This window comes from Haliotis cracherodii, unplaced genomic scaffold, assembly GCF_022045235.1.
Source record: "Haliotis cracherodii isolate W230 unplaced genomic scaffold, xgHalCrac1.p SCAF_23, whole genome shotgun sequence".
Classification (NCBI taxonomy): domain Eukaryota; kingdom Metazoa; phylum Mollusca; class Gastropoda; order Lepetellida; family Haliotidae; genus Haliotis; species Haliotis cracherodii.
The window spans coordinates 1,536,605-1,553,107 of record NW_027266279.1 but is presented as its reverse complement, the minus strand read 5'-3'; the positions used below and the strand labels follow the sequence as shown (position 1 = coordinate 1,553,107).

Here is a 16,503-nt window from a genome sequence, read left to right as displayed (position 1 = left end):
TCTTTTTGCTCGAATGTTGCACACTTGACCTCACCTTCATAAGTATGCCCGTTATTATCGGTGACAATTTCTTTTATATGCTGTTACACAAAACATATGATGAGTTACCTTCCAAATGAAATGATCATTTGGTTTTGAATATCTTTATTGTCTTTCCAGAAAATGCATTTTTGTGTTTGGAAAGATTTCTTTCTCACATCAGTATATATGCAGACTTCACATTTGAACCACATGGTCACTTGTCAAGTGGAAGTGCACGATGCTTGCTGTATTCTAAATATCTCAGTCGGTCGGGTAGCCTAGTGGTTAAAGCGTTCGCTCGTAACACCCAAGACCCGAGTTCCATCCCGACATGGGTACAATGTGTGACGTCCATTTCTGGTGTCCCCCGCCGTGATTTTGCTGGAATATTGCTAAAAGCGGCATAAAACCATACTCACTCACTCTTTACAAAATATTGTTGTCCTTCCTTGTAGCATCATTTCACACTTTGAAGAACCATTTTCTCATTCTCACCATGTACACATCTGAATACATGCAAACCGTCCAAAAACTGAAGGTTCTTTTAAGTTAATTTTCATAGACAATGTCTACCAGCGACGCATTCCTTGTAGACATGCTCAGCTGAGAGATTTTATAAACCCGCACAATTGTCACTGCCATTGTTGTTACTGTCGTGTGACTTTATGAGATTCTACCTCCAAAAATGAGGAAAACGTGTTATTTATTTGCACAGTCAGCAATACCACAGCTGTATTTTGATGGTCATACTGGTAATAACTGCATGAGCAATGATCTACACCAATGAGTATACTGAACCATAATCCTCAAAGTCCTAATTTGATACTGAAGTGGGGATTTTTTCAATCCAGAAATCCAGTGCCAATGCTTACTACAAGAGAACCTCTTCCCACAATCCATCCCACCCAACCAGTCACTGAAACCCATGGATATTCAATGGTCGAATGAACGAAGCCAAATTCTTGTGTCCGATCATGCTCACTCACTAAACGTGATTTCATAATATTGCGGAAGCTGAATTTACTTGGGCATGGAAACAATGGTATATTTGTTCAGTTCTTATCATTGTGATTTCACACTTCAAAAGTCCCGGTCTGTCTATCCAGGTTTAACTGGGTTATTCTCTCAGTCACAAGTTTAACAATTTTATCAGAATACTTCAGCAACGTAACGTCTATTGCTCGGAAGGAACTCCACTCCTTTGGCGATACCATACGGTAGTGGTGCAGAAGGCATCGAGAATACTGACATATGCAACCATCGTGTCCTTTCCGAAATCTTTCAACTTTATGTATACCAGCGATTTCGACACCTGTTGGCCTGATAATCAATTTTGATCTATCGTGAGGTGAGTCGATTATTAAATGACTTGTGTACAACAGATGCGTGAGATTGAGTCTTCTTGCTTCTTGCTTCAGAGTGAAATTCCCCGTATGAGGTTGAAAGTTCAAAGGGAAAAAGGTATTTCGGACAAGCAGACAAGAACACGATGGTCGACCTTTCAAGTTGTCAACGATCATGTCTGAAGTATTGGCATACACCTTTGGTATGTAGACTTCATCCGTGTCTCCAGTCAGTATAAAATCAGAGACGTGCAAGTTTCTGTACATACACTCTTGAATGACAGCAAGTTGTGCAAAATAATGAATCTCAGATCGGTTAACAGGTACATCCCATGGCAAGATTTCTAAAACTCCCAAATTACGATAATGTTTTAAAACATTCATAGCAGATTCGTGTATACTGTAATTGTAAACAATGAAATGTTCAACACCGAACATGAGGCTGATTTCAAGTGTCTGTATAAGCTGTAATGTGTCGCTGAAATTTGAATGGAGTGCTGAGAAACATCTTGTAAGCTGTCTTTTCTTCTTCAAAGGATAGATAACTCTCAGCATGTTACCAGCCTCTGCGGATTTATTTCCACTTATCCTTACTGCTGCTGGCCATCCGTCTTTGGGAAACCCACACTTAATAAATCCGGAATGGTATCTGAAAAAAGAACATTGATAATAATATAGTTACAAAAGCGCAAGGAATATTCAAAGGATAAATGTAAAATTTGTTTTGGAAGATACTGAGTATCTGAGAGTTGTTAGTATTATTCCACTGAAGTTGTCGTTATAAATGAGGTGTTATTTTAAACGTGGTGTTTTGCATGTTTTGTTCCCAGATTATATATTTTCAGCTACCGTTGCAAAACCAGATAATGTTTTAATTAAAACTATGAGCCCGAATACTTTTTTAAAAGAAAAAAATCATCTAACCATTATGCTGAGTCAACTACACAAGAAATGTTTGAGCCGAGACATAAAAACATTAAAACACTTACAGTTTTATGCAGTTTGTGTGAGTGGCGGGATTTTTAAAACAAATTGATGTTTTAAAGTGTTCTATTGATGTTAGTTGAGATCCCAGAATGTGATCTAAATTCTTTGAGAGTTCTCCAGAATAATTTGGGGTAATTTTTGGCAGCTACACTACTGCCTAGAAGTTTATTCCCCTTGCACGCATGGGCAACGCGTGACACACTCGTTAGAGAGGGAACAAACTTTTGACCCCTGTTAAGCTGAGATCTGAAGTGGTAACAAGGAGAGAATTTTTTTATATCCTGACTATTTATGAAATGTACTTGGTGGTGTCTCATTTTCAGATGTGATTTTGTGATAATATGAGTTCCGTTGTCATCAATCTGTTCCACCTTATTTATACGACTATTGGGTTCTACGCGATCTATTGCGATGGTGTTTAGAGAATACATGATCCTGGAAAATGTTATTGTCATTGAAAGTTTTTTTGTGAATTGACATCAAACATCTGTAGTACGAGCATTGTTTTTATTGGACCCTAATTACTTTATGATGGTTGGGTCTCTTTGTCTCGGTAGCCGTGACGTTGAGAAATACCAGCATTTAATTAATGAGAGTATGTTATATCATGGAGGATACAGACAGACAAACAATTATTTATATGAGTCCAGTAATACAGTATAAAATTTACAAACATATATAAAACAACATAAAAATATTACTTAGGCCACTCAATACAGAGTTATAAGATGCTAAAACGTTTAATATTTTGTGCAGCAAACATGTATAAAAATATCACACTTTGTTTTTGTAACATTGCATGGCAGGTTTTGGCACTAACATTACACATAACATTATTTGATAAAACAACAGACACTTTTTCAATTTCGCTCAGAGTATTAAATCCAGGATACATATCAAAAGAGGTTGACGCTCATCATTCTAAACAGTACAATTCAATAAAACATGTATTTCATCTTCAATAAAAGTTTGGCATTTGAAACAGAATCTTTCATTCACTGACGTATTATTAAATCTTCCCGATGTGTATAGGGGCTGTACAAGATCTGAATTGGCTTGTGTGCTTCTATGACTTCGAGGCATAGGTCGTAGAGCATATGTTGCTGGACAGTAACTGTTTACAAGTTTACAATAGAGTCTCAACTTATTACCTCCCTTTCCTGGTGGACCAACCATTTTAGAAATAGACTCTTTCAACTCGTTCACATACAAATCCATTGCCTTGCTTTTGACCTCAGATACAATAAATTGCGTATTGAAGTTATTTTCAAATGGAATTAAATGTTCAAGGCCCAGTTCACTAAACTTGTGAATTTTTTTTAAAGTTCTGGAAGCTCATCGATTACACCACATCAGAGACCATATAATAGACCACATATAAATCGTTCCTGTTATTCAGGTGCTCCGTTTGTAGAATCCCCAAGTAACAATATGAGTCAACAGTTTGTAAAGCCTCTTCACCATTGTCTTAATCGCAACGTGAGTATTATTCGTGGATGGAGTGGATAATCTTCGATTTGTCCTTGTTAACGGTCATCTTGTTGGTATGGCACCAAGTATTTAGACAGTCTTGTGACATGTTTAGGTCGTTTTCATTTTCAGCGAGTAGCACTAGGTCGTCAGCGTACGCCAGGACATTAATAACAGTATCTACAACACACCCACACACCCGCACCCACCTATACCCCCCCCCACCCCCCCCCCCCCACACACACACCCCCCCCCCCCCCCCCCACACACACACACCTTAAATTAATGCTTCTAACAGTACATGTATGCTTCAGTACAGCAAATCATTAACATACATGTTAAAAAGCATCTGAGATGACATACAACCTTGTTTCAGACCACATTTCACATCAAACTAGGAGGTACATAACCCATTCACACGCACACAGCACTGAACATTTTTGTAAATGGATAAAAGTGCATTAATCATAAAACCATTGACATCAAAAGATGACAACAACTTATCCCATAAAATGCCTCTATCTGTACAATCGTAGGCATTTCCGAAGTCGATGAAAGCAGCAAACGTTGGTTTTCTTTGACTTTTCCTTGTTTCGACTATAGAGGTGAGGATATATGTGTGTTCTGTAGTTGATCGACCCCGTCTAAAACCGTTCTGGCTGTCGTGCAGGAGATCACTCGTTTCCACATATGATGTCAGTCTATTATTCAATACTCCACAGTATATCTTATAGCAGAAGCTGGCTGGGGTGATGCCGCGGTATGCCAAGGGGTCATGTGGGACTCCGGTCGAACTCTTCCGGACAGGTGAGTTGATGCCTTTACACCATACTAAAGAGACTATGTCCTTACTAACATGCGTAAAATAATGGAGAAAACGTAAACAGTTTTTATTTTTAAGAACTTCAGATGGAATGTCGTCTACTCCAGGTGATTTACCACTTGATATCACTCGCTGCACTTCATCTACGGTTATGGGTATATTTAGAAGACTATCACTGCTTTTGCTTGCATCCGTGGGTGGAGTTTCGTCTTCACAAGCGTTACAGTTTGAATGCAGTCTGAATACACATCTCGCTTAACATTCTTTCAGGGTCCGCACACACACTACCATCAACCAATGTGTCCTCCATGGGAATTGTCCGACTCCTATCGTACCCCACTCCAACTTTACCGATCTTCCTCCAGAATTCTGTGTGATTGCTCTCACACATGTCTTCGAGTTCCTGTAGAGTGGCTCGTTGGTACTGGCGTTTCGCTCGCTGCACCTTCTCATCGAAATGGTTTCTAGCATGGATACATCTGAGGGAGAGGGTTCTACTAATTGCCGTACCGCAGGAAGGGACCTGTAGACGTGAGCTCGGGATTGTGTTGAAGATGGTCGTTGCATAATGGCCGCTAGGAGAGGTAAAAATTGAGCTTTGACTGTGTCAGTTAAAAGGGCTAAAGTAGTGATGTTTCACAGGTCTGTTGAATAAACTCCAAGCGCTTCTGTCAATATTTCTTCTACTCGATCCTTGATACATCACTGTGGCATTTACAATATATATTCTTTTCAACTTACATTAATGGTGTGTTTTTGAGTATTTGTCAATTGCGTTGGACTCACAAGTAATAATAGTAATTTTTGGTGACATGTAAGCATAAAGCGCCTCATGTAAAGCATGTTGTAAATAAGATGGTAACTGATACTATTCAAATCGCGTTATAATACAATGATACATCTGTAATCCTAAAAATTTTGTTCCTAGAATAGCCAGGAGGAAAACTGATTAAATAAGAGAAGAATTTTGCCATTACATACATGCACTGACAACATTTGAGCATATCTATATATGTAAATGTTACGATGCTCTACCTATCTACACGAACTATTAAAAAAATGGGCCTAAGATAATGGAGACAGAGGCTGAAGATATAATACCATCAAAAACAATTCATATAGTCATTTTGCTTCATTTTAATGGGAAGGAAACCCTGCCAACACCAAACGTTAAGTTACAAACATTCACTGAGTAGAATATGAGGTATGCAAATACATATATATCTACAAAACACTCTAGCGAATGTAATTTTCACAATTTGTAAGATCAAAAACTACATATGATCCATTGTTTTGAAGCTAAAATACATTATTTGATATAATAAATTATTTTTACTGAAAATCGGTTGTGCAATATCAAAAGATATAAGATATCAAATTAACGAGTGTCGGATTAACCAAACTTGACTGTATATTCATTCTTTTGAATCAATAAATGTTTAACTGATATCATTAAATAAGAAATAAATAGTTAAAAATGTGCCTTATATAGTGTTACTTTTGGTTGTATTGAGTAACGCGATTGCATCACGGTTATAGTGTTAATTGCTACTCTGTTTCTGCACCAATATTTATTTCATCTTATGAAAAACTGTTTAAAAGTATCAACTTATCGTTAACTATTATCTGTAACCAAGGAAATAATACCAACCCGACCTGCATTTATTTATCTCTGGATCGTTATCATAGTTAAGATATGTCAAAGTGCTTATACTAGAACATCGTACTGATTATGGAATGCCACATCAGCATTTACTAGTTAATCGCTTGAAAATCAGGAAGTTTAGCTGTCTGTGGGCGTGGCTGAGTTAGGTTACATGTAAAAGAGGAATCGTTAAACGAAATAGGATTTTTAACGTATCCAATACTTTCAACTATCGTGATACAAATTTCCATCTGTCCGGCATAGCACTTACATCTATAGCATGGTTCTATATCTTAGTAAATACCACTTTAAAATGTCACTTAGACTAACATTTAGTCTCTGAAATCTCATATTACACAATATCGATAAAAGTTTCCTATGCTGATTAGAGCTAGCTAGAGCTGACTAGACTTGCTTTTGTATGCGTTTCTAGACACAGTAAACTACGGTTATAACGAACTCAAAGGGACCACTAATTTTAGTTCGTTATAACCGTAGTTCGTTATAAGCATATATAGAGCATAACGACAGCAAATAGTCGGGACAAAAAAGTGGGTTCGATATATCTGTCAGTTCGTTATAAGCGTGTTCGTAATAAACGTAGTTTACTGTATATTTTGTTCATAAAATAACTATATTCCACAGTCATGTTGCGGGACTAAATGTCACTGTTCGTCGTATTTAAAGCAGACACCTTGGTTAAAGTGAATCTCAATTCCCCATACCCTAAACATAGTCTCATAGTGTTCGGTCCGACTTGGCCCGGGCAGTGAAAATCAACTTTAACCTCACATAATGCATGTGTATCATCAAATGTGTTTACATCTATAGGGTGGTATTATATCTACCTTAATACCACTCTTTAGTGTCACGGTACATCGCAATTAAAGAAAACTGGTCCGTTTAAGTCAAACACTTTTACTTCATTTTCTAAAGAAAATCTCTGTCACATGTGTTTGCTCCGACTTGGCCCGGGCCGTCAAAAGCATCTAAAACCTCACAGATATATCATCAAATGTGCTTATATGTATAGCCTAGTACTATATCTACCTCAATACCACTGTATAGTGTCACAGATCCTGCTTTTTAAAGCAAGCACGTTGTTCAAAGTGAAGCCTTTTCCCCTCTTCATTCTCAACATAGTCTCTATCAGATGTGTTTGGTCTGTGTTCAGTCCGACGTTTAATAGGTCACACTGTTGAAATAAACGTTTTTATTCCTTATCCTATAATAAAAGCGTGTTGTGATCACTAAATATGTCTCTATCCTAAACATGTTTGGAATTGTTAAAAACCAAAACATGTTCATAATCTAAACGTGATTACAGCCAAACTGTGTTACGAATATTAATATTCATGATTTAAATGTTTGTCAGTTTTGCTGAGACATTTGCCTGTAATATTGTGCTTTGCGGTGGTTACAGCATCAATACCAAGGGGTCACAAGTTTAAACTTGACAGATCAAATAAGTACCTATCTACAATCCACGACTCTTGGATGCTGATGTATTTATCAAAGCAAAATGTGAATCAGACAATCCAGTATTTAATATATTAATATGTTTAGATTTGAAGATATTAGCAATAAAAGGTTGTGTGACTGATCATTTCAGACTTATTATTGATTTCATTGCCCTAAGAAACGTCCCCCCAAAACCTTTGTAAATGTGATATACCAATTGCTACGACAGTTGACTGTTGCTGTTGAGTCGCGAAATAGTCGGGTATGGAACTACCACTATTCAGTAAATTCCCAATCTCATTAGAATCACATCTTAGTACCTGCTGCTGCTGCTACACAAAACTCTGAGATCATCCCATTGTATAAATGTAATAACCATAAGAGGATCCATTTTTGTTTATGGCATCACGATTTGCACTTAACATCGTTGCTCCAAATGATGGTGCAATACTACTTTTTTTTTTACATAATCAGTTGCACCATTTTTTCCTAAAATCACCATTATAAGGGTAACGCTATTTTTTCATGGCATTATCATTTGCAGAAGCCCGAGTTCTTCCATCAACTGCCCGGGGGCACGGGTGGCCCTGTCGTCTTAAGCGCTCAATTCGCTGTGCAGAGTTGCGTCCTTTGGGCACGCCAGAAACCTATGATTGTGGGTTCGAATCCCGCTTCGCCCTGATTATATTTCTAGGTTTGTCAGCACCATATCCGTGCTCGTGGGTTTCGCCGAAGTGGTAAACGTCTGAGACATGTATGGGTTCGGGCTTTCCTCCCACATTAGGCTATCACGCCGTGACATAACTGTAATACTGTAAAAGCGGCGTTAATCCAAAATCCCTCACTCATTAACTGCCCGACGAAGGAAGGCAGTTGAAAGCACAGAGGGCTTCTACAAATGATAATGCCCTGAAAAATAGCTTTATCCTTTTAAAACCGTTGCCGTTATTATAGCTAAAATGGATAGAATTTGTCATCAAATAAAAATAAACATCAATATCGCTTTTAAAACATTTACTGTAATCATTACACAACGAATATCACTGACCCACTCTTACAGATGTGAAAACGTCATAGAACAGACCACATGACGTCAAAGTGAGATTGGCCATTAAGAGAGTAGAGCTACTAACCCTATATAAGGCCGTACACCGTCAGTAAAAATCCAAGATGGTTGTTACTGGCCTGATTTGGGTCCGTATACCGTCAGGAGCACCCGCCTCACATATTTCACATGACAATACTGGTACAGAAATTCGTCATTCGACAGTTTTGTGTTTTAATATATATTTAATATATTATTAATTGTGATGTGATGTGAAAATTTTCAAAGAAACCCCGTTCGTAACTTTACTAATAAAAATATCGAGATAAAAATCTTCCAACGGAGGTAACTGATTTACAAATAGCAACGTCATAGAACATACTATCGGATGACGTCACAAGAAACGTGACGCCAATTACGTCACATAGCAATAGGATAGATAGCAGCCCGTCGTAGGGGGGAAGGTGGACTGCTATCAAGTTACTGTTGCCCGCAGATTTCAGATAACATGCTGGCATTTTTATGATAATGCTATCCATTTTACCTATAATGCTTGTTTAAACGTTCGCATTTAGTGTTTTATATATTCCGTTGTTAACGTTCATGTTTACATGAAAGCGTTGTATCGGAAATATATCTACTAGTCCTTTCGTTTATACCGGTTGTAAGTGTCTTGTTTTCATGTGCGATAAAGACATCAAATAATGTGAACTTACCCACTCATTTCTGCTAACATGCGGGTGGTTTAATGATAAGTCTATCCATTGTACCAAAATAAGGTTGAAGTGTTATCAAATTACTACTTCATAATTCAGGTGAGCTACAGAGCCTTGTGGCTATATTTTTGCAAAAGTTATTTATTTTGTGTACTATTTTAAGTTATAAGCACAATCTCATGAACGAATTTGCAGCGTTCGTACACGCATACCTTGTCCACAGTGGTACCATGTTGTCAAAATTAAATCGAGAACTTTACCTGGGCCTACTTGCACAAAACGATCTTAGCGCTAAGATGATTGTAACTCCCACGCGTTAACATAGGCTTACGATAGTCTTAGCGCTAAGATCGCTTTGTGTAAGTGGGCCCTGGTCAATTGTGTAGCTATTGTTTTTGTTGGTTTATATGTGCACAGCTGATACACGCCCTGGAATCACGCCTTGGATCAAGTAGTGAGTGAGTGAGTTAAAGTTTAACGTCACATCGGCAATATTTCAGCCATATCGTGACGATGGATCTAGTAGATCTAGAAAGATTAGTGTTATCGGCACACAGCTTGCCCAGACCATTGAACAATATTTATAACAGAACGTCAATAGAACTGAGAACAGAGTTTCATGGATTAGCTCAAAGTTTCAAAGTAACAAAAAGGTCACAATATGCATGACTGATTATGGTAAAGGAACAAATTTCGACCAAAACATGTGTCTGTACTTTGTACTGACTGACACAAATGTTGTCATGTATGTTTGTGTTATAATAGTGAAGAACGGGGTGTTTTATTTCTATATAACAAACTATTTTGACTAATTTACACTGGTGAATGCATGATCATTGCTCTCATTTGTAAAATGTGTTGGAGGTTATTAATTTTGTTCGTACACAACTATATCGTTCATCAAAGAGATGGTATAAATTAGATGGCAGTTGTAAGTAGAACGTTTTAATTAGAAAAGAAAAAAATATTACTCCCTATTGAAATGTTGAAATTTAAATCATAACATTTGCTAAAAAAAGAGTTACATATTATATATAATTTAAAAGAGACCTGCGCAGTGTTAATAGAATGGGTTATAGAAAATGGTACACGTATAAACATGAAATATGGAATATATGCCTCAAATTTTACATACATGTGAATACATGTGAATATACAGTGATGCCACACAAGGGTTGCAAATGATAAGCATACATGAAAAGGACCTATTTCCCAGTCCACATCATATTTAAGTGCATGAAATGAACAAACCAAAATTGTTTTTATTTCAATACCTTGTCATTCAGAATGTATCCTTGGTTGGACACCTCCCTTCACAGACATTTCCCCACAATTTTACTACGAATAGAGGGTCAATTCCCCACACCCATCAATATATTTGTGAATGAATATTAATGTTTTGTATGAATTGCATACACATCTCACAAAGATGAGATACATTTTGCTTAAGAATAGAATGGAAATGGTTTTCTAATTGTTTCTAGTGGCTAGTGGAGGATATTGGAAATGACTTAGGATGGAAACAAAACAATGAACGCCCAACAAAGCATATCCATGGACTTATTGATCAGCTTATTGTTCATATAAATGCGTTGAAGTTACTTAAAAACATTGTGTGTATATTATATACAACGTGGGCACTTCTTCTTGTGTTACTTACACTACAATGCCTCCACCGAAACCACATGGGAGCCAAAGGTTGTAACATTCCAAGTTTCATTAATTACTATATCTACTGTACTTTGCTTCCGTGTGTGAATGCGAGTAACTCGTGTCTCCTCGGTTCTCAGTGTCATAATGTTTTACACAGGTAGTATATTCAAGCAGCTTTGTAGTGTCTGTGCAATAGCGTATACTTGGACACCGCAGGTGCACAGGAAAGCTGTTGAGTACAACCAGTCCCTATTAAAAGCTAATTCAATTTGTTTCACCATGACCTTCTGTACAATATTTATGCATTATTATTTTGTTTTCTTAACCTAATTTCTCATGTCCGTGACTGATTTCAAACCGTTTGTTTTGGTGAATTCCAGCCAGTGTCCCTCGTGTATCATAAAACATTTTAGTGTTTCGCCCTCGTGATCTAACGTTCTAATATTTCAGAGCCCAACCATCACCTGATACACAACAGATATCTTCTACATGTTTCTAGTACATGTTTCCACAGACGTAACTGCTTAGCGTGTATAAGAAATGTAACAGTAAGTGGATCTTCCAGTAACCTGACTTACTGTCGGTAATATTAGCAAATAATAGGACTGTTAATAATAACAACATACGATATTAAATGAAAATTTTCCCATCTATCATACAATCTGTCGACACTGACACCGCGTTAGACTCAACACAGTTATTTGCGCGGATTAGATAACTCCTGCCGACAGAGTGGGGAGTGGTTCAAAGCGAAACGGACGACACTTTCTTTTGCCTCATAAAATGCCAATTCATCTGTCGAGTTTTCGCTTTATGTGTGTGTGCCCAGTGTATCCACAATTAATTAGAATGATTCATGTCCACAAAAATTATATTATACAAGCTAGGTACACCGCCACTGTTAGGTTTTTGCCCATAACAAATATTCATTTGATTAAATGCGTCAGTGAGGTTATCAACACGTGTATAGCGCTTATTCACGCTTGGTGTGGCAGATGGGAATTGAACATTATGATAGCGTCAGCAGGGATTATAGAGGTCATGAGACATAACTTTAGTTGCTTTTCAGGCCACGGGCCGTGACATGTGAAGATCATACTTGAATATATTTAAGTTGCATTGCAGCAAGGTAGATTATTTACAATTTACAGTTCATAGTTTGTGTTCAATTAAGCAAATATACACAGAGATAGATTTTTACACTTATTTTTGTACTATTTACAATCTGAAATTTTAAGACATTTGTCTTATTTTGATAACATCTAGGTAACAAATTATATCTGTCGCTGAAATCCACGAGCACAGGTATGATGCTGTCAAACCTAAAAACATAACCAGGGCGCCCAGTTTTGACTTACCAAGTGCCTTAAAGTGAGTTTATTCCCAGACATGTTAAAAGCGATTGATCCCACAAGATATAGCTGAGAACTGTCTTTCGGACGGTAATGGGTGATGATGTCTTTCATAGTGTTACTGGGATTATATTGTAGTTACTATTTGCTCCAACGTTCTAACTTGTCAATCGTCTCAAGAGGACCATGAATTTGGTAACATATCGACTCCCTGTATTTGGTTGTTAATGGTTTTAGAAAAAAGAGGTCCACAATCGACCATAATCACACAGTATGTTCAATAATAGAAACTCGAAAACGTATGAAAAAAATCAACGTTTACTGCTTTTATAGATTAAAAAGAGCCTTTGATAGTGTTAACAGAAATCTGCTATGGCATAAACTTCACGATGTTGGTGTAAATGGAAACATGCTGGTAGCGCTTCAGTCACTTTATCGCAATGTTAAATGTGGTGTGAGAGTAAATGGTATGTTTTCGTCCTGGTTTGGTGTTAATCGTGGCTTGAAACAAGGGTGTTTACTGTTTCCTATAATGTTTATTGTTTTCATCAATGACTTGCTGAATGTTATGACTGATTCCAAACTTGTCATCAATATTCATGGTACTATTACTTCTGTTTTGGCGTATGGTGATGATATTTTTTTATTTGAATCTGAAGATGACTTGAACAAATTGTTACAAATATTGAATAACTGGTGTGAAACCAATGATTCTGTTATTAACGCTGATAAGTCTCATGTTGTACATTTTAGAAATCCTAGCGTCCCAAGAACCACACAACAGTTTTGCATTGGTAGTTCGGCTTTAAGTATTAATTGTTACAGCTACCTGGGTTTATTGTTGACTGAGCATCTTGATCATAACACAATGGCAGGTGCGGGCAAATCAGGTAACAGAGCGTTAGGCTTACTTATTTCCAAGTTTCGGACAATAGGAGGTATGCAGTTTAGCATTTTTTCTAAGTTGTATGGCACTATGGTGCGGTCTTTCCTTAGCTACGGCACATCTTCATGGGGTGACCGTGATGTATCTGTATGGGGTGACCGTGATGTATCTGTATGGGGTGACCGTGATGTATCTGTATGGGGTGACCGTGAGGCATCTGCATGGGGTGACCGTGATGTATCTGCATGGGGTGACCGTGATGCATCTGTATGGGGTGACCGTGATGCATCTGCATGGGGTGACCGTGATGCATCTGCATGGGGTGACCGTGATGCATCTGTATGGGGTGACCGTGATGCATCTGTATGGGGTGACCGTGATGTATCTGTATGGGGTGACCGTGATGTATCTGTATGGGGTGACCGTGATGCATCTGCATGGGGTGACTGTGATGCATCTGCATGGGGTGACCGTGATGCATCTGCATGGGGTGACCGTGATGCATCTGCTGTTAATGCTGTACACCACAGGGCTATCGGGTTTTTTCTTGGCGTGGACAGATATGCACCTAATATGGCTCTTAATGGGGATGGGAGAGAGAGAAGAAAGAGAGATACAGAGAGAGAGAGGGAGAAGAAAGAGAGAAACAGTGAGTGAGCGAGCGAGCGAGCGTGCGTTATTTATATGTGTGTCACATTCACAAGCCGTCATGGTAAAAACAGTTGACATAAGTGTTCAAAACAAAAGCTTGTACATTATTAGGCTTATGAGACACATTTAAGTACATGTGTATTCAATATGCAATAATAATTTTAGAAAATATAAATAAATCCATAAATAACCTAACATATAAATATACAATACTAATCCAAATTAAAGTGATGTTTTTCTTTTTAAAATATCAATAATAAAATAAATAATAATGATCATCAATTTTTATAGTCTTGTCTTCTTTTAAACATATAATATAGACATTTAGCTAAAATGTGTTGCAGTGATTCCTCTTGCATAATAAAGATTAATTCATCTAAGCTTCCTAAATTTACAAAATCTCCATTAATAGCAAATCTTCTTGTAAAAGATCAAAACGTAAATCATCATAAAAATTACATTCGATTAAGGAATGACATTCATCTTTAACATAAGTGGTGGGAGCATCGTGTTCTTTAGAGTATATACAATATTTACATATTCATAGACAAAAGTGTGGGAGGCTCGGTGTATCTTTACACAATATTATATCTAATTGATCATGAACTACTGAGGCATCCAAGGGCCTGTATTATTAGTAGGACAATTCCCCGCTCGGACAATACCCCGCACTGACATTAGCCCAGTATACGCTCACCTTTTCACGAGTGAGAGAATGAGTTGGGTTTAACGCCGCTTTTAACAGTATTCCATTTATATCGCAGCTTAATGTGGGAGGAAAGCCTGAACTGATGCAGGTCTCAGACGTTTACCACTTCGGTGAAACACACGAGCATGGGTATGGAGCTGACATACCTTGACACATAATCGGGGCCAACCGGGATTCGAACCCACAATCATAGGTTTCTGGCGTGCACAAGGGACGCATCTCTGCACAGCGAATCGCGGTGCCTTAGACGACTGGGCCACCCGTGCACCATCACTATTTGATAGCATAAACACATGCTCATATGGACGGAATCGTATAATTGACTCTGCTCTTAGCAGAGAGTTCTTATGAATTTGGAAAGGGTTTCGTCTCTTTTATTTCAATGGTTAATGTGCAAGACAGTAGATACATGGCATGTGTAATCAAGCGTACCAACTTCAAGATGTGTAAAGTATGGGTCTAAAGAGGAAAATGCTAACATGTAGACAACAACACTGGACCAACTGTAAATTCACCAAATGAATCGTTACCTAATATGCCATTTAAAGTAAGGGTACCAATAGGACGACACAGTTCTGCCAATTTCTTGCTATAATTGTTGTAAACGAATTGATCTTTAGAGCATATTGGCAAGACAGAACTGTCACTTGTGTAATCGTCATTCATTCTCATTTCAGTGATCCATTAATATACTTATCACTGATATCTGTGTTGGTGGAGTGTCGAGAGTAGTTCTTCTTTGTTTATTTCTAAATTCACCTTGTGGATGACAGACGTTTGCACTATTTAAGGTTTAAAGGTGTTTAGTTTTTCATGTTGTGACCATGACACCCTGCATGCCCGATCATTATTTGATAAATTAAGTCAAAGTAAAACCTACCTGTATCCCCACTTAGGCTCTGGTACATACTGCAATATTCCCCTGTACGTGACCGGAGAAGCTTGTCCAGAACCATTGAAGTACGTGCATACAAATGATGGCAGTTCCCTCGCATCCTGGATATGTCTAACCAATGCTATTACCCTGATTATAGGGACATCAATGTCGTCGTATATTGCCGAATACACATACGTGTTGAGAGTGTCTCCAACTCTCTGGAACCCCGTCTGAGATTCAGAATTGCTTCTATCTAAGTTTCGCCCTTTGGTCCGGCTTATGGGTTGGATCTGGGTATGGTGATGTGCATCGATATCTTGTGTAAATCCATGAGCTGACGTCATCATTGACAGCCTTTGCGTCAACTCCCGATCGTGTAAAGATTGTTGAGCGTAATTCAACAGGACAAACACTGACAGCAAGCCAGTCATCAACAAAACCACTAATAGCATTCTTATATCCATTGTCTTCTTCCCTTGAGGTTTCCCCCGGCTCATTGTGAACACACTCCTCAAATTCTGCAATGAAAGATCAGCGAATGTAGACGTGTATGTCAAATGAAAATACAGACGATTCCACGCATTCCACGATTAACACAACACCGTTCGCAAAACAATATCCCTAATTTCATGAAAAGGCTTATACAACTCCCTCATCATAACTCTTATGCCCCCCTTTCACTACGACCACTAATATCACGAATCTTTCGAAACTTTCGAAATTCGTGATGATTCGGCGGGATTGCCTAAAAGTCGGGCCGGGCCGGGCCAAGACGGGCCAAAGTGTTACTGGCTAATTACTTCATTATCGGCGATCATACCTACATATAATTGATGAAACATACACACATGACATTAATGAACA

General features: G+C 38.0%; 1 protein-coding gene across 1 annotated transcript; it reads right to left on the bottom strand.

The window, feature by feature from the left end:
- Positions 1-1,094: 1,094 nt before the first annotated feature.
- Positions 1,095-16,136, bottom strand: LOC139471608 (uncharacterized). Its single transcript, XM_071253988.1, has 2 exons — positions 15,643-16,136; positions 1,095-2,013 (listed from the first exon to the last, which is right to left on the bottom strand). Exons 1-2 carry the CDS (start codon positions 16,134-16,136, stop codon positions 1,095-1,097), a joined length of 1,413 nt encoding a protein of 470 aa, XP_071110089.1.
- Positions 16,137-16,503: the final 367 nt, after the last annotated feature.